At 43.0% G+C, this 25,317-nt stretch overlaps 2 protein-coding genes across 2 annotated transcripts in view; one reads left to right on the forward strand and one right to left on the reverse strand.

Annotated features, from left to right (window-relative positions):
- Window positions 1–25,317, reverse strand: part of sde2 (SDE2 telomere maintenance homolog (S. pombe)) — a 44,660-nt gene that overhangs the window by 12,777 nt on the left and 6,566 nt on the right. Inside the window, exons 4-6 of the mRNA XM_073056103.1 lie at window positions 23,188–23,357; window positions 22,952–23,060; window positions 15,052–15,418 (exon numbers count right to left, since the gene is read on the reverse strand). Coding sequence (XP_072912204.1) covers window positions 15,052–15,418; window positions 22,952–23,060; window positions 23,188–23,357 — 646 coding nt within the window. The remainder of the gene's footprint in view (window positions 1–15,051; window positions 15,419–22,951; window positions 23,061–23,187; window positions 23,358–25,317) is intronic.
- On the forward strand, window positions 2,796–11,686 carry LOC140733166 (left-right determination factor 2-like). Its single transcript, XM_073056104.1, has 4 exons — window positions 2,796–3,000; window positions 3,903–4,146; window positions 10,023–10,259; window positions 11,318–11,686. The coding sequence occupies exons 1-4, from the start codon at window positions 2,823–2,825 to the stop codon at window positions 11,637–11,639; spliced, it is 981 nt and encodes a 326-aa protein (XP_072912205.1). The 5' UTR covers window positions 2,796–2,822; the 3' UTR covers window positions 11,640–11,686.

Here is a 25,317-nt window from a genome sequence, read left to right on the forward strand (position 1 = left end):
GGCAGTCCCATCAATGACGTAGCAGTTAAACTTGGACTGCAGCTATCTCCAAGGATATAGGATAGAGAGAGTCCATGGAGATGAAAGGGAAAGGTCAGGAAAGGATTTTAAATGGAAGATGGAAAGTAATAGAGAAATGTGCTTCACAAAGATGGATTCTCTCCCTGATGGAGTTTATGGGCCAACGGGGGAATGGACAACGGTTGGTGTCCCAGTCGACAACCATTAATTCCACCGCTATGTGGCTTTGTACAGTGCAAACATTCATTGAATACATTCACGTATGCCATTGGCAAAGCGTTAAGCAGATCTTTATTACCCACAGTTTTAAAAACTTGATTTGAAACTGACTGTCATTAGATGGTCTAGTCCTTGTAACACTGTATATTTGAGCAATACTAAAGCAGCAATTTTCATTCAGTACATTGATTTGTAACTTCCTAACTTGCTGCCAGCCATCTATTTCTCTGCACTTAATTACTTTAATGAAGAATTAAGTCTGACAACATTAGCACCACATTCGGCTGACGAATGGATTGAGTTTGTAACTGTATATTCCACACTTTCCTGGGTCAGACACACCGAAACCATTTGAAGCATTCAAATTGTTTAACACAGGGGGTAGAAGAGGTGACTAACACATGGATTTCAGCTGAAGTACGAATGGAGTACACTGAATGTTTAGATTAAACAGTATAGCACTCTCAGTCAGAGCAGATGGACTCAATGGTCTGCCTCGTGGTTCTAGACTTAATGCACACTAACCTGTAATTCCTCATTCTGGTTCCTTTACCTTTCTCCCCAGTCCTGCAGAAGAAAGGATTCTCCACTGTTTTAGACCACAAGAACCTGACAATGCAAATATACCAGTCCAGTCTATATGAAAACCAGCCTTACCTCCGCAGACTGTGCCAGTATTTCCTGCTGAATCAGAAAAGCAGCCAACATAATCGAGGAACCTGCCATCATGGTCACTCTCTCCCCTGTTAAATGCCCACTGCCAAATCCCCTCCCCCAAGTCAGGCAGAAGATACAAAATTTAAGAACACAACACCTTCCACCAAGCTCATGGACAGCTTCTCTCCTACTGTATTAAGATCCTCGTACAGAACAAATTCTTGATCTTTCATTTTATCACGTCATGGCCCTACACTTTCTCTGTGATGTAACACCATCTCCATGCTATTGTGTTTCCTTTAGTTCTACTTCAATGTACTTATGCACACAAGGATCTTTCTGGATGGCACACCATAAGATTTTCACTGCATCTCAGTACATGCAAGAATAATTGGTCAACCACCAAAGCCAGTTATCCTGGAAATGTACTTTCAGTGACAGGTTTACAATGCACAAAACAGTTGATATCTGATGATTTTATCAATGAGAATGTTCTAATGCTCCACAAATGCCTGCTACAATAACAATGTCGGAAACTTATGTACTGCTCTTGATCTTGATGCAGATTGCTGTCATAAAGCCTTCCTAATGCCAATTGTGACTGCTATTCCCATCGAGGAGAGCTGCTGCTGTAAAACACCAGAAAGACGTGCTGCTGCTATATTCGCCAGAATAATGAGGAGCCTGTCAGGCTGCTCCAGCTTGGGACTAAAACGGACTGTTGAGGGCAAGGAGTTTAAGGGAGCTATGGGCAAGAGCATTTATGTTTATCTGTACAGATCCTCCCCAGGTTACAAATGCCTGAATTACGGACATCTGGTACACACGGACAACTGTTTGGGAGACTGGTGGGATGGATGTGCTGGCTGCTGTCACCTTCTACCAAGTGGGAACTTGACTAGCAACAATATTGTTGCATCTTGCAGAGAAATCTGAATAGTCAAGTTAAATGCCCTGATTTAACTACTCGTGGGTCACCCAGGGATAGCTACAACTGCATGGAAAGTATCAGCAACTCCGAGGAGCAACCTGAGCAGCTTGGATTTTACAGCAGCTCCTAGTGCTCATTTCACAGATACTGAGGTGGATGTGTTTGCAATTCTTCAGTCCACAGGATGCACCTCACACCATATTTTATTCTATGGCACCTGCAACTGAATTAGACTAAAGCAAACTCTCTGCTGAGAACATGCTCAGAAACTTGCACAAACCTCCACTGCACAATCCTGCATTGTCAAAATGGGGAAAACTGATTCGTTCTGAGTGCCCACAGTTTTCTTTGCCTTGTACTTTACCCATTTTGGTAACACTTTAAGCATCTGGGACAGTTACGTATGCCCTATAAGAGTTGTCCTGCAGCACTGCACCTCTTAAAGAGCATTGGTCACCAGTCTTAAAGCAAATAATCAGTCAGGGCAAAGATGAGAGATGGCCAGAATAAAAGAAACAAGCGCACATAATTTGTGGTTGTAATAAATTGCACAAAGACGAGTTTGGAGGTTGGAAATATGTTATATTTTTTTGCAAATTAGCCCATCCCCCTGATTAGTTTGCAATTTGCACATAACCTGGAAGGTGTCAATCAAACTGAATGGTGTGATTGAGCCAGTGATGTTTGATGTCTGCAGTCTTTATATAATCTGCTTAGTCTGGATGGCAGCTGCTACTATAAAAGATCAACAGCAATCATATATAGAGAGAGCACAGAGGAGAGAAAGAGCACAGAAGATTGAAAGGAAACAGAAAGAAAGAAAAAAGTGATTTTACCAGTAACAAGGGGTAAAATTCCTCAACCACCAGGGGGTTGCTTCAAGGAGATGATCAGAATCAACACCAGCCTGACCACTATGCTGCCTGTCTTTGTTCTGTTGGTGCTGCAGACAGCCCCAGTGAGTGGAGTCTCCCACGACAGCATTAAGAACGCTATGCTTCACAAGCTTGGCCTAAGTGAAGTGCCACAAATGGAGAAGAGGGACCTGGAGAAGGTGGTGGTGCCGACACATCTCCGGAACAAGTACATGTCCATGCTGAAGCTGCACAAGGAGAAGGAGAGGAAGCGGAGAGCCCTGCCCAGCCTGGCAGGCATCTTGCGAGGAATTACAGGTAATGCAGTTTTTAATTTGCTTTTGACTTTGAAACTAGAAATGCAATTATGTCCCTTCCTAGTGCTAACTTGTAATCTTTCTCTCCTACCCCTTGCCTCAATCTCTCCGAACGTTGCACTGTGCTGGAATGTTGCAGTACTGGTAATGAAGGGAGATGCTCACTTCTCCCTATTGTCACCCGTGCCCCACAGACTAAATGTAGTTTTGAGTTACACGGACAGGCAGGAATTTTTTCCCCTGGAGTGTTGGAGACTGAGGGGAGGACCTTGTAGGTGTATAAAATCATGAGGGGCATTGATAGGGTGAAAATGCCCCTCGTGATTTTACACACCAGGGTTGGGGAATTCCTACGTGGAAAGTATGCAGCCAGAGTTCTCGAACCATCACCACGTGTGAGTTCTGAGGTTTACTGTGGTGGTATTCGGTTTATCATATTCTATCTTTTTCCCATTTGTACTATCTCTATATTCTGATGCACAAAGCGGCCTTTCACTGTGTCTCTATACATGTGATAATAATAGACCAATGACCGATTATTTACCCACCACCCAGGCAATTATGTAATACAAAAGAGAATACAGATTACAGTGGTACAGTCAGTGCAGGTGGACAAGTGAAGTGCAAAGCTGAAGTACAATCCCAACAGTTAATCTACAATCACTTAACAAAGTGCACTTCCAGTTTCTGTAACCTGTACATTTATTGCCGGCAACTGATCAACTCAAGAACTCCCCAGCTTCTTTAACGATTGGGGGAATTCAAAGATGACAAAGGCCGTAGTTTCACACTGTGTGAAGTACAGATAATTTAGTATTTTTTTCCTCTGATGTAAGTAACCAATGTACTCAAGATGGATAGGGCAGTTTAAAATCTTCCAAGTAACCAGTTCTGTGTCCCCAGGCACAACCAGAGACGTGCTGTTCTCGGACCCCACCCGGCAGAGGCTGGTTTTCGACATGAAGGGGCTGATCCCGGACAACAGTGAGGTGACCATGGCAGAGCTCAAGCTCTTCAAGAAGGGCGTCCACAAGGGGGAGCTCCCTCCCAGGAAACACAGCCGGCCAGTCAACAACGCCAGGGTCAGTGTGTACTGGGTCAAGACCCTGGCCGACGGCACCAACAGCACCTCACTCATAGACTCCAGGTAAGGGCAAGACTAATGCTGGAATATAATCCAGGGATTTGCACAGCTGAGTCAAGACAATTTAAAAAATGTTAAAGTTGATCTTTCCCATAAGCTTTTTCCTCCCCAATCATAAATCAATAACAATTAAACATACAATAAATAATCACCACATTCTTTAAACTGACAAATACAAATTTGTTCTCAAGGCAGTGAGCTTCACTCACAAAGCTAGCTGTGCAGGTAGACAAATAAAGTGCAAAGCTACAATCACCATTAAGGTTATTGTAAAACATATTGTTTTACTGATATCTGGTATAAACATACTGACTCCCATGACCATCTTTACACCCAGCTTGTGAAAAGGCCATTCCCTTTTCTCAGTTCCTTCGATTCTGCCACATCTGTTCCCAGGATGAGGATTTCCTTTCCAGGACATCAGATATGTCCTCCTCCTTCAAAGAATGGGGTTTTCCTTTCCTCACCATTTACACTGCAATCATCTGCATCTCCTCCTTTTCCTGAACATCCATCCTCACCCTACCTTAACGGGGATAGTGTTCCTCTTGTCCTCACCTACCACCCCGTGAGCCTCTGCATCCAGCACATGGTTCCCTGCAACTTCCACCATCTTCAACAGGACCTGACCACCAAATGCATCTTTACCTCCCCCTCACTTCCTGCTTTATGGAAAGACCATTCCCTTCCTGATTCCCTTATCTGTTCATCCCTACCCACTAAGCTCCCTCCTGGTATTTAACTCTGCCAGCACAAGAGCTACACAAGCTCATTCACCTCCATTCAGGGCCCCAAACAGTGAGGCAACACTTCACCTGTGAATCTTTTGGGATTATCTACTATATCCAATGCTCCCAATGCAGCCTCCTTTGTAGAGGTGGGACCTAATGTACAATGGGGAATTGCTTTGTCAAACATCTTTGCTCCAATTACAAAGAGCTGGATTTCACAGTGGTCAACCATTTTAATTCCTATCCCTATTCCCATTCCAACATGTCAGCCCAAGGCCTCCTCTACTGCCACAATGAGGCCACTCTCAGGTTTGAGCAGCAACACCTTATACGGTATTCTGTCTGGGTAGCCTCCAAAATGATGGCATGAACATCAATCTCTCCAACTTCTGGTAAATTTGCCCCCTCCCCCTTCCCTCTTTTTCAAGTTCCAACTCTGGTTCCCTCTTACTTCTCCTCACCTGCCTATCATTTTCCCCTGGTGCTCCTTCACTTCCCTTTCTCCAATGGTCCACACTCCTCTCCTATCAGATTCCTTCTTTCCCAACCCTTTAACTTTTTCACCTCCCAGCTTCTTACTTCATGCTGCCTCCCCCACCCACCTGGTTTCACCTATCACCTTCCAGCTTGTATTCATTCCCCTCCCCTCACCACCTTATTCCAGCTTCTCCCCCCTTCCTTTCCAGTCCTGATGAAGGTTTTCAGCCCAAAATGTCGACTATTTAATTGTTGCTCTCGTCCAGCATCTGCAGAATCTCGAGTTTACTTTTAAAAATATAGCTGCTTTCACCTGTAAGCACTGCCATCTGTTGCTGACAAAGATCGGCTACAGCAGAAGACGCCTTATGGACTGATGTCTGGAGGGAAACTGGAGATTCTACAGATACTGAAAATCCAGAGTACTGCACACACATGACACACAATCCTGTAGGAACTCAGCTAGTCAGGCAGCAGAATAAACAGTTGATATTTCAGTTTGAGACCCTTCAGCAGGATTGTAAAGAGGCAGAAGCCAGAATAAGATGATGCAGGGTGGGGAAGGAGTACAGGCAGACAGGTGATAGGTGAGAAAGTGAGGGGAAGGTGGCTGGATGGATGGGGGGAGGGGAGAATGAAGAAAAAAGCTAACCTAACCCTCTCTGAACACACTTGCCCTCCACTCTCACCATACCAACTTCACTCAAACTTGCTGACAGGAAGGGGGGTGGTTGTTTTAATCTGGAGAGTGATCTCTACCTTGCTGAGGCTGGACAGCAGCTCTCATACATCTCCTCTTATTTACTCCTTGCACTGGACCCGACTAAGGAGCATCAGGTCATTGTTTCCCACACCGTCTCCACCTCATCAACTCTGAAGATCTCCCATCAACTGCAACTGAGCTCACAGTTCCCTTACTTTTGCGTCCTACCCAAGATCCACAAACCTGATTGTCCAGTAAGGCTATTGTTTCAACCTGTTCTTGCTCCACTGAGCTTGTATCCGTATACCTCAACTCCATTTTAACCCTCTTGGCTCAGTCCTTTCCCACCTATATCCATGTCACTTCATCACTTCAGTCAGTTTCAGTTCCTGGATCACCTTATTTTCACTTTAGACATATAGTCCCTATCAGAAAGGCCTCAAAGCACTCTGCTTCTGTCACAGCAACAGACCTAACCAGTTCCCCTCCACCTGGCTTAACTCTTCCAACTCCTCCCACTTTCTCCAAACCAATGGTATAGCCATGGGCAACCGCATTGGCTCCTGCTTTACCCTCCTTTTCATCACGTGGAACAGTCCATGCCCTCCAATTTTTTCTCGTTACATTGATGACTGCATTAGTGCTGCTTCCTGGGTCCATGCTGAGCTCAACTTTGCCCCCAACTTCCACCCTGTCTTCAAATTTAGCTGCCCATCTCTGACACTTCTCTCCCTTTCTGCTATCTCTGGCGACAGATCATCTACTGACATCTTTTACAAACCAACTTAGTCAGTTATCTTGACTACCCCTTCCTACCCTGTGACTTGTAAAAATGCTATTTCCATTCTCAGTTCCTCAGTCTCTATCATATCTTTTCTCAGGAGGCTTTCCATTCCAGAACATCTGCGATGTCCTTTTCTCCTCCCAAAGAATGGAGTTTCCTTGCCTGCATTTCCTCCGATTTCCTGCATATCTACCTTCACCCATCTTCCCGTCATAACAGGATTAGGGTTTCCCTTGTCCTTACCTACCACCCCACAAGCATCCATGTCCAGCACATCATTCTCTGTAACTTCCACCATCTTCCATTGGCAACACATTTTGAGTTTGACTTCCCATTCTGAAATGTCTATCCATGGCCTCCTCGACTACCATGATGAGGCTAAACGGGTTGGAGAGCAGCACTTCACATTCCATCTGGTAGCCTCCAATCTGATGGCATGAACATTGTTTCTCCAACTCCCAGCAGTTTCTCTCCTCTCCTTTACCCGTCCTCATTCTGGTTACCCTCTCGCCCCTTCTCTTCTCACCTGCCAATCCCACTCTGGTTTCCATTCTCCTCCTCATTCTTCCATAGTCCACTCTCCTCTCCTATCAGATTCCTCCTTTCATCAGCCTTTACTTCTTCTACTTATCTTCCATCTTCTTACTTCACCCCTTCCCTACTTACCCTCCTTCCCCCTAACCTGATCTCACCTATCACCTGCCAGTTTGAATTACTTCCCCCACCTTCCTACCTTATTCTGGCTTCTGGCCCCTTCCTTTCCAAGGCAAAGTGTCAACTGTTTACTCCCCATCCATAGACACTGACTGACTTGCTGAGTTCCACCAGCATTTTGTGTGTATAGGAAGGAAACACGTCAGTGTAGGACAAACTCCTTGGGTTTTATCTCTGGTAGACATTAGTTAAAAGAGCGGAGTAAGCTGCCAGAGGTGGCGGTGGAAGTAAGGACAGTAACAACATTCAATATGTACCTAGATGAGCACTTGAATAAGCAGGTCAAAGGGACATGGGATTAACACAAATATGATTGTAGAGGTAGGCGTGGACACGGTGGGCTGAAGACTTTGTCTCTATACAAGTCAGGTCCTAATTGATAGTGTTTTTACAACAATCTTCAACTTCTATGGACAATCACGATGAAAAGAGATTCCCATTCCAAATAAAACTAAATTTTAAAAAAATGGGACTATACTCTCTGGAATTCAGGAGATTGAGAGGGGATCTTATAAAAACATACAAAATTTTGAAAGGGATAGGTCAGATAGAAGTAGGAAAGTTGTTTCCATTAGTAGGTGAGACTAGAACTAGGGGACATTGCCTCAAGATTCAGGGGAGAAGATTTAGGTCGGAGATGAGGAAAAACTGTTTTTCCCAAAGAGTGGTGAATCTGTGGAATTCTCTGCCTAGGGAAGCAGTTGATAGGTTCTTCACTAAATATATTTAAGATACAGTTAGATAGGTTTTTACATAGTAGGGGAATTAAAGGTTATGGGAAAAAGGCAAGCAGATGGAGCTGAGTTTACGGACAGATCAGCCATGATTTTATTGAATGGCAGAGCAGGCTCGATGGGCTGGATGGCCTACTCCTGCTTCTATTTCTTACGTTCTTATGTTGAATTCTAAAATAACTCAGGGTGGGATTTTATCTGTAATACAAGAGCTGGAGGAGCTCAGTGGGTCAGGCAGCATTAATGGAGGGAAATGGACAGTTGACATTTGGGGTAGAGGTGACCCAAAACATTAACTTTCTGGGAGGATCTGGAGCTGAAACGTGATTGCCCACTTCCATGCACAGATGCTGCCTGACCTGCTGAGTTCTTCCACCACTTTTTGTGTTGCTTCAGTCACTCTGGACAACCACAACCTACTGTAACACCACTACACTAAATTTACTTTAGATGAAACTTCCAGCTTTAGTCCCTCTTCCAAAGGGCAGTTGATCACCGTGATGGTTATTCCCGGTCTTCCAGATGAGATCTCTTCACAACATTTTATACATTTTAATGAGATCACTTCTTGTTTCAGTTCCAAACCACACAGGCCTCACCACATGTACTCTCCTCATGGGGGAGGCTATACACCACAGCAAAACAACAATCTGGTGTTGTGGAGTCCAGATGTTTCCCTCTAATTTCTGCTGTTCTCCCCAACCCACCACCACCCACTTCCCTACTTCTGTTGCATGTCGTAGGATGCACATAATAACATCCTGTCAATTGTACCCATCTGCACATACATGCCTGGAAATGTATAAATGTTAATAAAATAGAACAAAATATTCAAAAGTAAAATTTCATGTAGAAATTAATTTTTAAAATTATGTTTTCAATCTGCTTTTGAAACAGCAGCTCCACACTATGCATATTCTTCACAGCTGCCTTACAAGCAAAGATCTATGAGTTGCAGAGCACAGCAGCTGGAACCAACCTTGCCCTCAAGTTTAATAGAATAGGATTGCAATCAGCAGCAGTAAACCCAAGTAGTTTATTCGCCTCCGCCCACAATGGAATCAGTGAAGGATACTTACAGTGGCACCCAGGATCAATTACCATGACTTTTAAGTCAAATCAGTATTAAAACTGAACCTTGATGGCACTTAAACACAGTTTGCACACAGCAGGTTCAGGGGACACTATTTTAAAATAAACTCGAGAAAGACATCCTTTGAAGAAAACCTGAGAACATGGGAGAACCTTATTCATTTGGCAAACTTAAGACATGGAATCCAATCCCAAATGAATAGTGGGACCAGCTAAAATAAGAGCTCTTGGACACACACAAGGAGGAAATGTGCAAGCCTGCAGTGAAAAGACAGGGCTTAGACTGAACGGTTGCTTCACATTTTGAATGAGCAAACCACCCAGCTTCTTATCCTATTGCTTAAATTTAATTATCCATTTGCAACATCCTTAACAATTTTCCATGAAAAATTGAGAGAAATAATTGACTATTACCGGGGGGGGGGGGGGGGGGTGAAGGAAGGCACCTGGAAAGACATGGTCAAAGGGACTGTTTCTATGATGCATAACTCTGTGACTACTCAACTTTATATAATAATGTACATCAAACTTTGTTCCTAGTAACCATTCCAATTAGCACTGGTTCAGCACAATACCTTTAACTGTGCAAAAGGAAGAGGCAAATTAATCGACTAATGAACTTTCTGCCTTGCATCATTTGCCAGGTTGGTTCCTATCCTCGACTCTGGATGGGAAAGCTTGGACGTTACACAGGCCGTGTACTACTGGATGAAGAATGCAGACACCCCCATGCACCTGGAAATCTGGATTGAGGCAGAGCGAATGGGCAGCTACGCAGCTGAATTGGCCAAACTGGTGCACTTCACCACTCAAAGCACTGCTGACCAAGTACTGGGCAAACCAGAATTAGTCCTCTATACTCTCAGCCTTGAAGAATATGGGTATATCTTAGTTATGGAACTTTTTCGGGCAGTAGGCAATTTTGTCTCTCTCCCCACACAGCTTATTCTGATAATCAAAATTAATCATTAACTTTACTGCACTGAAATTAAACAGGCATAGTCTAACTTTACATCCTATGTTAAGCTATATAGTCATTGCCACAAAATAATTAAAATCTAATAGATAGGGCGCACAGTATTAACAAAGCTGCCACATTTTATTTACAACATGGTAGAAACTCTTGTTTGTTACTACAATCAAAATAGAATCAGTTTTATTATCACTGACATACATCCTGAAATTTGTTTTAGGCAGCCAATAGAGAGCAAGACAAAAGCAATTACTACAAACTCACAATAAGCTCTACTTCTGCCATGTCACTTCAAAGTTAACGATTGAGACAGGAATTATGCCAACTTCCCATTTAACCAGGGGTCTACACACTGGAACACAGGGCTGGAAGTTATATTTGGAAGTACAGTGTTACCTCATCTCAGCTACAAGATGAATTAAAAGTCTTGCAGTTCTTATAAGAATGCGTGGAGTTTCCCTCTATCAGTTGACTGATAACACAATCAATTGATTAACATTTATCTTTTGAAACTCAACAGTGAAACTGAGTTTAAGAGATCAGGAATATTCATATTGGTCACAATCTCAATTAACTGCATGGAACCACAATAGTATACAATTCTTGACACCTTTTTTTCCAGACTAGTTCAATCAAGTTTCATGAACAAAAACTCGGCCTTCCTGCTGACACCCTACAGAAAATTCAGACTGCACTCTTTTCAGATCATCAGTAGACAGCTAACTGCTGACTGGAAAGTTGCTTAATCTGCTCTCCTGCCATTTGTGAGAGCCTCTCTCTCAGGTCACTTACACGATCCTATGACATCTGCATATTGGTATTAAAAGGACACTTCTTCACGTCAGAAAAGAGTATGAAAAGCTGCTTTTGATTCAGTTAACTAGCCAAACTAATTTGTTGCATCGAAACAATTTTCCCTACTTAGCTTTAACTCGGTAACCAGTATTTGTGTTCTATCATGTCCAGGAGCACTGGTGACTGTGGTGCAGAGAAAGGCAGGACATGCTGCAGGCAGGAGCACTTCATCAGCTTCCGGGACCTGCCGTGGACCCAGTACTGGATCATCGAGCCCCCTGGTTACCAGGCCTTTCGCTGCCTTGGAGGGTGCAAGCAGCCACGGTGGCCTTTTGACTATGGAGAGAGGAGCTGTGTGGCGGTGGAGAGTGCCTCGCTGCCTGTGATGTACCTGGTGAAGATGGGCAACTACACGGAGATCGAGGTGGCTGAGTTCCCCAACATGATCACCGAGAAGTGTGGCTGCAGCACCGACAATGTCTTGGTCGTATAGCAGCAACTTCAAAGGACTATACAACACCTGAAACCTATTTCTCTTAAATCTCCTATGAAAGCAGAAATCAAATTCAGAAAGCACTTTATGTAAATAGTGGGATTTGAAAATGTATATTTTTACTATTTTCTTTCTGTAAAAAAAAATTACTATCAATGGCATCTATTGGCTGGAGTCAATTCCTTACGAAGTTATGAAAGGACAGGTGAGACAGGTAAAACTTTTAAGTAGTATTCTCATGCTATTGTCCAGAGTACATTCTTACATATACAATATAATCAGCAATTGAGAGAGGGGCTAGAGAATCAGCCTGAATGCAAATAGGCAGAACTTGTATTAACATGACAACAATGATGAGAGTTGACAGATAGACAAAATGAGGAAGTATAGTGTGTGGAGAATTTTGGGTGAGGGGATGAACTAGAGGGCATGCATACAAGGTGGGAGAGGGAGAGTCCAAGGAAGATGGGCGAGGCAATATTTTTTTTAACTTCAGAAAGTAGTAGGTGTCTGGTATGAGCTACCAGCGGTAGTGGTGGAGGCAGATATGACAGTGGCATTTAAGAGGCTTTTGGATAAGCACGTGAACATAGAGGGATATGGATCACTAACAGGCAGAAGAGATTGTGTTTAATTTGGCATCACCTCTGACACTGATTGTGGGCTGAAGGGCCTGTTTCTGTGCTGTTCTCACGTTCTAAGCTGGAGGAGAGCAGTAACAGACAGAACTTCTACATTACTACCACTTAACTAGACAGGGTGAGGTCAGCTTCTGCATCACCAGGGCTCCAGGTTTGTCCTTCAAAGCATGTGGGATAAACCACATGGACCAGGGTGCCTTTTTCACTCCATCCCCAAAAAAGTGGCTACAACCATTACACACAGGGCTGAAGATCTGCTCAAAACAAAAATCAGGCCACAGCTAGTCCTAGCCCAAGGGCTTACAGTTTTAGTGGTACCCAGGTACTAGTCACACCTATCAGGTAAGGGTCAGAGATCCAGACTCAGGTGGGATGTGACCATACCTGCTAGATGTCAATAAACTATCACTAAACAGGTTTCCTTCTTTGCAAGTGTTTTCTGAACACCATCAGGATAATACAAGTCCCTGCCCCATCTCAAATTGATAGTTTTATCTCGGCCTGAGCTCCTAGCTGTAACTGAAACAGAAATCATAATAAAAATAGACAGTTACCTCAGATTCAGTGGTGCCTTTCCCTCTCCTGAAGGTTCCCACAATGGTGTAACATAACCTTAAGGATCATAACTGACCCATCCCTACATCAGACAATTATCATATGTTAACTGAGGTCAGTCATCCACAGTCCAAATTCCTAGGAAACAGGTTAGAGTGGCATTCTATGGGAGTGCCAAGGAATTGCTGCAATGGTGTACACGTCTGGTTCACCTGCAACAATACACCACAGGCTCCCAAACTTGGACAGAGGTGGTATCATCAGAGGAGGAGTCTAGACTTTAACCAGCCCACTGCATTTGTACTAGCCAAGAGAGTGACATAAAGATTTATCAAACAAATTCCTGGGATGGTGGGTCTTTCGTGTCATGAGAGACTGAGTAGATTAAATCTCTATTCTTTAGAGTTTCAGAAATGGGGAGGACATTTTGTGAAAATACACAAACTATAATATACAGTAAGGCTGTTTTCCATATCTGAAAACTAGAGGTCACTGTTTAGAAAACAAACCTAATGAAATATACAAAATTTTAAGGGGGCATGACGGTGTCGAGGTTGAATGTTTCTACGAGTGGAAGAATTTGAAATCAAACAAGTTTCAAGATCAGGGCCAATCATTTAAAGCCAATCTACCTAGAAATTTCTCATAGTATTATAGAATGGAAGCAGGTCCTATAGCCCCACCGGTCTATGCTGACCAAGATGCCCATTTGCCCTCACACGACCCTTCTAAATGTTGTTAATGCACCTGCCTCAATCACTTCCTCAAGCAGCTCACTCTGTATGCAAACCACTCTATTAAATCCCTCCTCTCTCACTTCAAACTTATGACTCCTCAACCTGAATTCTTCAACACTGGAAAAAAAGAAAACTGCATGTATTCACCCTTCCTAGACCCCCATGAATTTATCCACCTCCATAAAAATCACCCCCGATCAATGAAGTCCCAGCTTGTCGACTGTTGTCCATAACTCAATCCTCTGAGTCCTCACCAATATCCTTGTAAATATTTTCTGCGCTCTTTCTAACTTAATGACATCTTTTCTCTAGTAGAATGGCCAAAACTGAACATGATATTCCAGGTACAGCCTCATCAATGTCTTGTATAACTGCAACATAACATTCTAACTTCTACAGTGAATGCCTTGACTGATGAAGGGTAACATACTAAAAGCCTTCTTCACCACCCTTTCTAGCTGCAATGCCACTTTTGTGTAACCATGTACTTGTATTCCTAGGAACCAGAGACCTACTGTCTTGATTTGCCTTCCCAAATCTCCTAAGAGAAGGAATTTTCTGATCCAATGTGCTGTGACTTGGGAAATTACATTGTCAGATGTACTTAAAGTAGAGATAGATAAATCTTTGAAAGATTAGGGACATCTGAGGGCTAAGTTAAATCAGCCATGATCATACTAATGACAGTACAGGTTTGAAGGGCCCAGTAGCCTAGTGGTACTTCTAACTGTTTGTCATACACAATCTTAGAGTCAGGAGTAAGCCATTTAGCACTGAATTAAGAATTTTCTTCAGTCAGAGGTAATAAACCATTCATGTTTTCTGTTCCAGAGAGTTGACAGCAGGTTCATTCAAAGCAGAGACTACAGGATATTTGAGGAACCAGGCAACACAGAAATAGGGCAAGAAAATCATGTAAGAGGTGGGTGATTAATAAGGAGCTTGTTGAAAGTGGAACTTGCTGAAGAGGACTGAAGTTCTGACGTTCCTCTGGGGTTGATAATCACATTTTTGATATACGGGTTGATGAAACGTGCAATATCTTGAGAGGAGCCTCTGTGACACAGCTGGTGGTGCAGATGTATCACAACTCCAGTTGTCGGAGTTCAGTCCTGACGTCAGGTGCTCTCTGTCTAGGTGAGCAGTGGAAATCTGGGACGGGGCGAGCTGATGGGAACGTGGGGAGAATGTGATCGGCATAAATGGTTCCCGGGATTGGGGAACTAGAAGGCATGGATTCAAGATGAAGGGGAGAGATTTAATTGGAACCTGATGAGCAATCGTTTCACTCAAAGGTGGTCATGGTCAGTATGTGGAATGGGTTGCCAGAGGAAACGATTGCCACAGGAACATGTATAGGAAAGGTTTAGAGGGATACGAGCAAATGGGTTTGGCTCAATGGGCATCTTGCTTGGCATGGACTAATGAGGCAAAGGGCCTGAGTTCTGTACTTAATGGATCTATGTGATCAGTACTTACTGTTGCTGGTTGATTCACATTGTTTCCTTTATCTGCCAGCTTCTCCATTTCTTTGGGGCTATTTTCAGTGACCTCTTCTGTTTCAAGTTGTTCTCTTTCTTCTGAGACCAAATTCTCTGCTTCCACTTCATTACTGGGTCCTGGATCCACTTTTCCGGGTTCACTCTGAGGTTTGGAGATTGGCGCAGGCACACAAGGTTCAATACTGGGCCCAGGAGCACAGTCTCTCACATCATCAACAGCGCTGCTTTCAATGTTTACCTGCCCCACAGAACTCTCAGGGCAAGACAAAGACTTGGAGGAGCTGCACTCTGCCACACACTCCTCATCAGAACTCCCAGATTCTTCCAAATCCTCCACTCCCATCCTGCAAGGAAACAAGAACCATGAACTTTAAGTCAACTGCTTCAAGTTGTTCTGTTCTGTGAAGCTTAACCAATAATAGAGGCTCTAAACACAAGACGGTCACTATAATTTCAACAGATACAATTCAATGGGGTTAGAATGTGATTGAGACTGACAATAGTTCAGAAAAAGATCATACATTAAGAGACACACACATTAGGTACGAAAGATACATACACTGAAATAGAGAGTTTCAACATGGAAACAGGTCCTTCAACCCACCGAGTCAGTGCCAAACATCAGTCACCTATTTACATTAATCTTACAATTAGTCTTTTTTATTAATTCCCCCATTTCCTCACTCCTCTCTGAGTTCAACCAATCACAAATAGATGAAGGGAAATTTAAAACAGCCAATTTCACGGGCCAGCCTGCATGTGGTTGGGATGTGAGAGACCAGCGTACCTGGGGAAGCCCGAGTGGTCACAGTGCAAACTCCATGGAGAGCTCACCAGGTGCAAGGACTGAACACAGCAATCTGGCTCTGTGAGGTTGCACCACTCTATCTCAAAAACTCTTTCCGCAGAATGAGATGCAGTAAGATAGGAGGTGCACACGCAAAAATTGATTTATTCTTGTCATAAACTAACTCGCAATGTACCTTGGTACATGATTGTCACAGATACAGTGGAAAAACCACCCATACAGGTCAGTTCATCACATTAGTATGCTGAGGTAGTATAAGGGAAAAGCAATTAACAGAAAGCAGAATGAAGTATTAGAGTTACAGGGACACTGCAGTGCAGGTAGACAACAAGGTGCAAAGCAATAACATGGTAGAATGTGAGGTCACAAGTCCATCTTATTGTACGGGGGAACTGTTCAAGTCTTATAAGTGCCAGATTGTGGGGGTGGTTTGGAGAGAAGAGAAATGTCTGGGGTAAATGAGGTCTTTGATTATGTTTCTTGCAGTCACTGGCATAGAGCAGTTGCCATACCAAGTTGTGATGCATCCAGATGAAATGCTTTTTATGGTGTATCGATAAAAAGGTCAAATTTCTTTAGCTCCTGAGGAAATAGAGGCACTGATGCACTTTCTGGGCAACAAGGCTGTTCTCCATAATTTCAATGCAATGCAAGATCTGATACAGCAATAAGCAGAAAAATAAATGTCTATTTGCAGACTCTTGAATTTAATTGGAAGCAACATGTCAAGAGACTATGAGGTGACCTCATTCAAACACAGAAGACCTAATGGGACTTGACAAGATAGACACAGTACTCCACTCATAGGAGAATCATGAACAAGGGGCATAGTTATAAAATAAGGGGTAGGCAAATCTCTAGAGCTCTCTCCTGAAGTGGTGGATGCTGTATCATTGGATATATATAAGGTTGAGATAGAGAAATATTCGTCAAATCTCAGAATTAAGGGATATGGGGAACCGGCACAGAAAGGACTAGCATAAATCAGCCATGATCATATTGAATGGCAGGGCAGGCTTGAGGGGCCAAATAGCCTGCGCTTGCTCCAATATTCATGTGTTTTTGTGTTCCTGACAACACACGATGGTATGGCTTGGTCCACAATTATTATGCCAATCGCTGTGGAAATGAAACAGGTCATTTAACTGCATTTTCTCAACTACTGATATCTAACTGATGTGTAGATCTCCATTTTATCACCTTCTCTTCTTTGCAAATATTGGCATTACAATTTTTTACCTTCCATTCTGTGGGAGTTTTCAGAGAATTTATATAATTTGGGTTTGGAAAAAGAAATTACTGCAAGTTAGAGAATTCAATGTACATGTCATCAGGCTACCCAGATGAAATAGGAGTTGTTGCTCCTCCAACCCTCAAGTGGCCTCATCATGGCAGTAGAGCAGGCCATGGGTCAAGATGTCAGCATGGGAAGCAGAATTAAAATAAGTGGCCACAGAGAAATCTCACCTGTTATGATGGTAGGAGTGAAAGTGCTTGACAAAACAGCCCCCCAATCTACTTCGGGTCTCTCCTGAGTTGAGGAGGTCACAACAGAAGCACTGAATACAGTAGATAATCATGACAAACTCTCAGCTGGAAGGCCTGTTTGAGGCCCTGAATGGTGGTGAGACAGTAAGTGTATGGGCAACTGTAGCAATTGTCACACTGGTAGGGTTAAGTGCCAGGAGGAAAATCAGTGGGGAGGGACGAATGGACAGAGCGATCCCTGCGGAAAATGGACTGTGGGGTGGAGGTAAAGATGTGTTTGATGTCAGGATCCCATTGAAGATGGTGGATGTTCCAGAGAATCATGTGCTGGATGACAAGACTCATGGGCTGGTAGGTAAGAGCAAGGGGAACTCTATCCCTGTTATGGTGGCGGGAAGATGGGCTGATTGCAGATGTCTGGGAAATGATAGCAACACAAGACTTTTTCTAACCTTCCCATTCTTGATTCTTTCAATCTATTTTTAAGTTTCTCACCACATTAAAGTTCATAATTTACTTCCTCTTATGAAATGTCTTGGGACTAAGAGAAAGTATTTCAGGATGTATATTGTATACAGTTCTCTGACATTACATGTACCTTTGAAACTTCTGACTGCTTTGGCCGTAATCAGAATCATTTCGGATACTCAGGCTAGCTGACCACATTGGCAAAACAAGTTTCCTTCTGGGGTTCCAACCTGTGGTCCATGGACCCCTTTCTTAACGGTACAGATCATGGCATAAAGATAGATAGATAGATAGATAGATAGATACTTTATTCATCCCCATGGGGAAATTCAACTTTTTTCCAATGTCCCATACACTTGTTGTAGCAAAACTAATTACATACAATACTTAACTCAGTAAAAAATATGATATGCATCTAAATCACTATCTCAAAAAGCATTAATAATAGCTTTTAAAAAGTTCTTAAGTCCTGGCGGTAGAATTGTAAAGCCTAATGGCATTGGGGAGTATTGACCTCTTCATCCTGTCTGAGGAGCATTGCATCGATAGTAACCTGTCGCTGAAACTGCTTCTCTGTCTCTGGATGGTGCTATGTAGAGGATGTTCAGAGTTATCCATAATTGACTGTAGCCTACTCAGCGCCCTTCGCTCAGCTACCGATGTTAAACTCTCCAGTACTTTGCCCACGACAGAGCCCGCCTTCCTTACCAGCTTATTAAGACGTGAGGCGTCCCTCTTCTTAATGCTTCCTCCCCAACACGCCACCACAAAGAAGAGGGCGCTCTCCACAACTGACCTATAGAACATCTTCAGCATCTCACTACAGACATTGAATGACGCCAACCTTCTTAGGAAGTACAGTCGACTCTGTGCCTTCCTGCACAAGGCATCTGTGTTGGCAGTCCAGTCTAAAGTAAGGTTGGGAACCCCTGATCTAGTACATCCCTGTAACTTCTATTAGCTATTGTTGAACCACTTCCCTGATTTTTTGTGCGCTGTTTGAACTATGCATTCATTATTTGAATGTTAGTCACTGCTTGTTTACTGACACAATTTTAGAAACAGACAATCAATATAAATTAGGTTCACTTTTAACCTTCCTGATTTTCTAGCCTTGTTCAGTATGGTTCTTCCCATGTATCTTCCCATGCATTGTTCCTACCTGGGTTCAATCATTCTAAAATAGGACCACAAAGCATCTTTGCCCAGGTTGACTGCATCCTCAACAGGGCAGTGCCAAAGGAGCAAGAATCTGCCAAAGTTTGTTTTCTGCCAATTGTGGGGCTTGAATAATAAACAAATACAAAATCAGAACCAAGAGAAGCAGAGAACATGAAAGGATTTTCTCAAATGTAGTCTCACAGTTACCCCTTTCAATATGGTGTAACAGAACTCTTCCGCCATGGTTTTGCAGGGAGAACGACATTGTCCTGGGGTGAGTTTACCAGAACAATACCAAGGATGAGGGCCTGGTGGTTAAACGGAAAGAACAAAGCAGCTGGGACTTCCCTTCAGCAGTGGAAGGTTAAGAGGAGATTTACAGAGTTTACCATATAACATTTACAATATAGAAACAGGACATCTCGGCCCTTATAGTCCATGCCGAACGCTTACTCACCTAGTCCCACTGGCCCGCACTCAGCCCAAAACCCTCCATTCCTTTCCTGTCCATATACCTATCCAATTTTACTTTAAATGACAATACCGAACCTGCCTCTACCACTTCTATTGGAAGCTCATTCCACACAGCTACCACTCTGAGTAAAAAAGTTCCCCCTCGTGTTACCCCTAAATTTTTGCCCCTTAACTGTTAACTCATGTCCTCTTGTTTGAATCTCCCCTACTCTCAATGGAAAAAGCCTATCCACGTCAACTCGATCTATCCCCCTCATTATTTTAAATACTTCTATCAAGTCCCCCCTCAACCTTCTACACTCCAAAGAATCAAGACCTGACTTGTTCAATCTTTCCCTGTAACTTAGGTGCTGAAACCCAGGTAACATTCTAGTAAATCTCCTCTGTACTCTCTCTATTTTGTTGATATCTTTCCTATAATTCGGTGACCAGAACTGTACACAATACTCCAAATTCGGCCTTACCAATGCCTTGTATAATTTTAACATTACATCCCAACTCCTATACTCAATGCTCTGATTTATAAAGGCCAGCATACCAAAAGCTTTCTTCACCACCCTATCCACATGAGATTCCACCTTCAGGGAACTATGCACCATTATTCCTAGATCACTCTGGTCTACTGCATTCTTCAATGCCCTACCATTTACTATGTATGTCCTATTTGGATTATTCCTACCAAAATGTAGCACCTCACACTTATCAGCATTAAACTCCATCTGCCATCGTTCAGCCCATTCTTCTAACTGGCCTAAATCTCTTGGCAAGCTTTGAAAACCTACTTCATTATCCACAAAGCCACCTACCTTAGTATCATCTGCGAACTTACTAATCCAATTTACCACCCCATCATCCAGATCATTAATGTATATGAAAAACAACATTGGACCCAGTACAGACCCAAGGCACACCACTAGTCACTGGCCTCCAACCTGACAAACAGTTATCCACCACTACTCTCTGGCATCTCCCACCCAGCCACTGTTGATCCATCTACTACTTCAATATTAATACCTAACTATTGAACCTTCCTAACTAAACTTCTGTGCGGAACCTTGTCAACTTTCCTCGTAACCTCTTCAAAAAATTCAATAAGATTTGTCAAACATGACCTTCCACGCACAAATCCATGCTGACTGTTCCTAATCAGACCCTGTCTATCCAGACAATTATATATATCATCTCTAAGAATACGTTTCATTAATTTACCCATCACTGACGTCAAACTGACAGGCCTATAATTGTTAGGTTTACTCTTAGAACCCTTTTTAAACAATGGAACCACATGAGCAATATGCCAATCCTCTGGCACCATCCCCGTTTCTAATGACATTTGAAATATTTCTGTCATAGCCCCTGCTATTTCTACACTAACTTCCCTCAAGGTCCTAGGGAATATCCTGTCAGGATCCGGAGACTTACCCACTTTTATATTCCTTAAAAGCACCAGTACTTCCTCCTCTTTAATCGTCATAGTTTCCATAACTTCCCTACTTGTTTCCCTTACCTTACACAATTCAATATCCTTCTCCTTAGCGAATACCAAAGTAAAGAAATTGTTCAAAATCTCCCCCATCTCTTTCTGCTCCACACATAGCTGTCCACTCTGATTTTCTAAGGGACCAATTTTATCCCTCACTAACCTTTTGCTATTAATATAACCGCAGAAACACCTTGGATTTATTTTCACCTTACTTGCCAAAGCAACCTCGTATCTTCTTTTAGCTTTTCTAATTTCTTTCTTAAGGTTCTTCTTACATTCTTTATATTCCTCAAGCACCTCATTTACTCTATGCTGCCTATATTTATTGTAGATATCTCTCTTTTTCCTAACCATGTTTCCAATATCCCTTGAAAACCATGGCTCTCTCAAACTTTTAACCTTTCCTTTCAAACTAACAGGAACATAAAGATTCTGTACCCTCAAAATTTCACCTTTAAATGACCTCCATTTCTCTATTACATCCTTCCCATAAAACAAATGATCCCAATCCACTCCTAAATCCTTTCGCATCTCCTCAAAGTTAGTATTTCTCCAATCAAAAATCTCAACCCTGGATCCAGTCCTATCCTTCTCCATAATTATATTGAAACTAATGGTATTGTGATCACTGGACCCAAAGTGCTCCCCAACACATACCTCTGTCACCTGACCTATTTCATTCCCTAACAGGAGATCCAACACTGCCCCTTCTCTAGTCGGTACCTCTATGTATTGCTGCAAAAAACTATCCTGCACACATTTTACAAACTCCAAACCATCCATCCCTTTTACAGAATGGGCTTCCCAGTCTATGTGTGGAAAATTAAAATCTCCCACAATCACAACCCTGTGCTTACTACAAATATCTGCTATCTCCTTGCAAATTTGTTCCTCCAATTCTCGCTCCCCATTAGGTGGTCTATAATACACCCCTGTAAGTGTTAGTACACCTTTCCCATTCCTCAATTCCACCCAAATAGCCTCCCTAGACGAGCCCTTTAATCTATCCTGCCAGAGCACCGTTGTAATATTTTCTCTGACAAGCAACGCAACACCTCCCCCTCTTGTCCCTCCGATTCTATCACACCTGAAGCAACGAAATCCAGGAATATTTAGTTGCCAATCACACCCCTCCTGAAACCATGTTTCACTAATAACTACAACATCATATTTCCAGGTATCAATCCATGATTATTTTTTTTTTTTTTTAAAGTTTTTCCAAATTATGATGCCTTTGTTAGAGAAAACAAGGACAGTCGACTTGTAAGCACGGGTTTAAGATAGTTATAAAAACTAGAGGGAAATAAGGAGAAATTTGTTTAAAAAGGATGAGAATTTAGATCTGGGTTACAATATCGAGATTGAGGAAGAATTAGTTCCAATAGGATATCCAAAAGACAAGTATAAATTAAAGACTAACTTACAGTCTTATGGGGTAAAAAGTGGATTTCAGAATAAATACGACAAATATCTCAAAACGACTCCACAAATACAATAGAATGAATCGCAGTCTTTGTTGCTACAAGATTCACTAAGCTGTTAGAGAAAGTGGTAGCTATGGGCACAAGTAAAGTTCAAAGGACATTTACACAGGTAGCCAGATCAAAACGAGGGATATGAGTAAACACAGCAAATAGGACTAGTTAAGGAAGAATACTTGAATGGCATAGATTAGTTGAGATGAATGACCTGCTTCTTCTCTATGACCCTCCACGACCCTGTAAAATATCATAGCAGCACCCTGCTGCTTCAGCTTACTATGCTAAACAGCACAGAGGTGTGTGGCAAATAAATCTCTGTACATATGACACAACACGAGGGCTGGGATCACCATGCCCCCTCTTCCTCCAAAACTGGAGAAAAACTGGATGCAACAAAGTTGAGGACATTCACAGCATCATTGATATCAAGGAGAAAATTGTCAAATAATATCAGCAAACAACAAGTATTGCACACAAAATGACAAAACCAAGCTGAGAATAAGTCTTTCTTTACCAGAGACATCTTTTCTTCCCTTCTGTGGCCACCTTGTGCGCGTCTGGATGTGCACGTTTTTGACTTCCACTCTCCACTGCCACCACATCACTTGACGATGCTTGTAAACCTCAAGAGAAATACAAAATTTAAAGATACCTCACACAATGCCAGTGCCAGTCCAAGACATGGGAAATAGTGCAGCCAATTTGCAAACAGAAATATTCCAGAGCAAGAGTAGGCAAAGGCAACTATACCTTTAAGCACAGAGTCCTCCAGTCGCTCTGACATTTCGTCCAGCTGCTGCTCATACTGTGGGTCAGTGAAGTAGTGCTTGGGCTCAGCGAGCCTGCGCTGCAATCGTTCCAGTCGCCTCTGCTCTTTCTCTGTCTCCCGCTCTGCCTGCTTCTTTATCCATTCAGCCATTCTGCGCAGAAGCAGAAGCAGTCAATAACAGGCTGTTCAGCTTCCATCTTTATAGATGGTCAAGTTCATTTTGCCCACAAGTTGAAAATATACACAAGTATCACTCAACTTAGTTGGACTTTTGAATTTAACAATATTATGTGAATGCATTCATATCTACCATGTCCGTGAGCAGCTTTCATAACGCAGGGACAAGCTGTACACAATTATCAACTTATCAACTGTCAACTTCAAGTTATCAACTATCACTTCAACAGAATTATAGCAGATTTCCTGTCTCACTCTCCTCTCCTGCTTTTTCCTCAGTCAGGTAGACAGTAATGTAGCAAAGCTGCTTAACAACAAGCAATAAACACTGTAAACTTCAGAGAAAAGCCTATGTTTCTCAGTACTTGGATAACCAAGAGCAATTCATAGCAACCTGAAGTGTTAACTCAATTATTTCTTCACCACAGCAAACATGAAACTAATTACCATGCAGCAAGCTCCTACAAACAGCAGTGCAGTAATGACTAAATAACATTTATGCTGCTGTCCATGTGACCAAGGGATCTTCACAGAAGAAAGACATTGGTTTAATGACCTATTAAACACTGTCATTCTACAGTGTTGTACTGGCTCGTAACCTGAGATATGTCAATTGCAGAGTGTGAGGTTCTGACTTCAACTCAAGATGCTGGAGGAACTTAGCAAGTCAGGCAGCATCTATGGAAGGGAATAAACTAGGGGTCACCAACCTTTTTTGCACCATGGACCAGTCTAATTTTGACAATATTCTTGCGAACCAGCGGGGGGGGGGGGGGGGGGGGGTGTTAATCATGACCGGAATACAGCAATACTCGAAGGGGGTTCCTTATGCCCAGACTATTTCGCAATTTAGTTTTCGTGGCTCTCACCACTTGCTTCTATCCCGCTTGCTCATTTTTTTTTGCTCAAAAAACTCAAATGGCTTGTCTTCAAGTGCAGGGTGCTTGCGCTCAAGGTACTGAAGCAGTTTTGAGGGCTTCATTGCCTCATTAGACAGCCTCCCGCCTGCCTGCCGCCTTGGCCAGGTGTGGCTGGTTGTGGGTGGGGTGAGGTCCCCGTACCAGGGCCGCGGCAGTCGCAGTCTGAAGACAGCGACCGACTGACCAAGCGAGGAGTGCAACAGGGCGCGTGCCCGCCCCCCTTGTAGGTAGGTAGGATCTATCGGCCAGCAAAATTTTGGCTCGAGGGATGACTTTAGGTAGATAGCAGTGAGGTAGCTGCTCTGCTACTTACGAAACCCTGAGCTCAAATTAGGTCGTCTGCGAACATTTTGGCACTGAGTTCCCTACGAACATTCAGTGTGGTGAACAGGTTTAGAGGCGGCACCCATCTGTCCACGCTCCAGGCCAGTACCATTGGCACTTCTCACTGGCTGCGCGAGGCGGCCAGTAACTTGAGGCCAACCAGTGATCCCTGGCACGAGGGTATCACTGTGTTTAGGCGACTGATTACCTTGCATGCGTTCAAGCTCAACAGTGGGCATGACAGGGAATGAGGAAAGGTGCAGCTGACTCACATCGTTTCCTCGCGGCCCGGTGGTTGGGGACCACTGGAATAAACTGTCGATGTTTCAGGTCAAGACCTTTCATTTTGTGTATATTGTTCTGGATTGCCAGCATCTGCAGAATCTCTTGCGATTCTGCCTCAGAAGAGTGCTACTAGAGGACAACAATGACTGAGTTTAGTCAACTCATATCAGTCAGTGTTGTCCAAAGAACCATAAATGTTGGAAATCAATTCTGATGAAAAGTCTTCCATCTGAAGCATCAGTTTCTTATTCTACAAATGCAGACTACTTCCAGAATTTTTGTACTTCCAGGCAAGTACATCAGCAGTTCAACTCATGGATATTCATCTTGATTAGTTGACAAAAAGCAGTTAATCAGTTCACTAGATGAACTCCACTTGTACTCCTGCCCAAACCTTTTCAACAG

This window comes from Hemitrygon akajei, chromosome 9, assembly GCF_048418815.1.
Source record: "Hemitrygon akajei chromosome 9, sHemAka1.3, whole genome shotgun sequence".
Classification (NCBI taxonomy): domain Eukaryota; kingdom Metazoa; phylum Chordata; class Chondrichthyes; order Myliobatiformes; family Dasyatidae; genus Hemitrygon; species Hemitrygon akajei.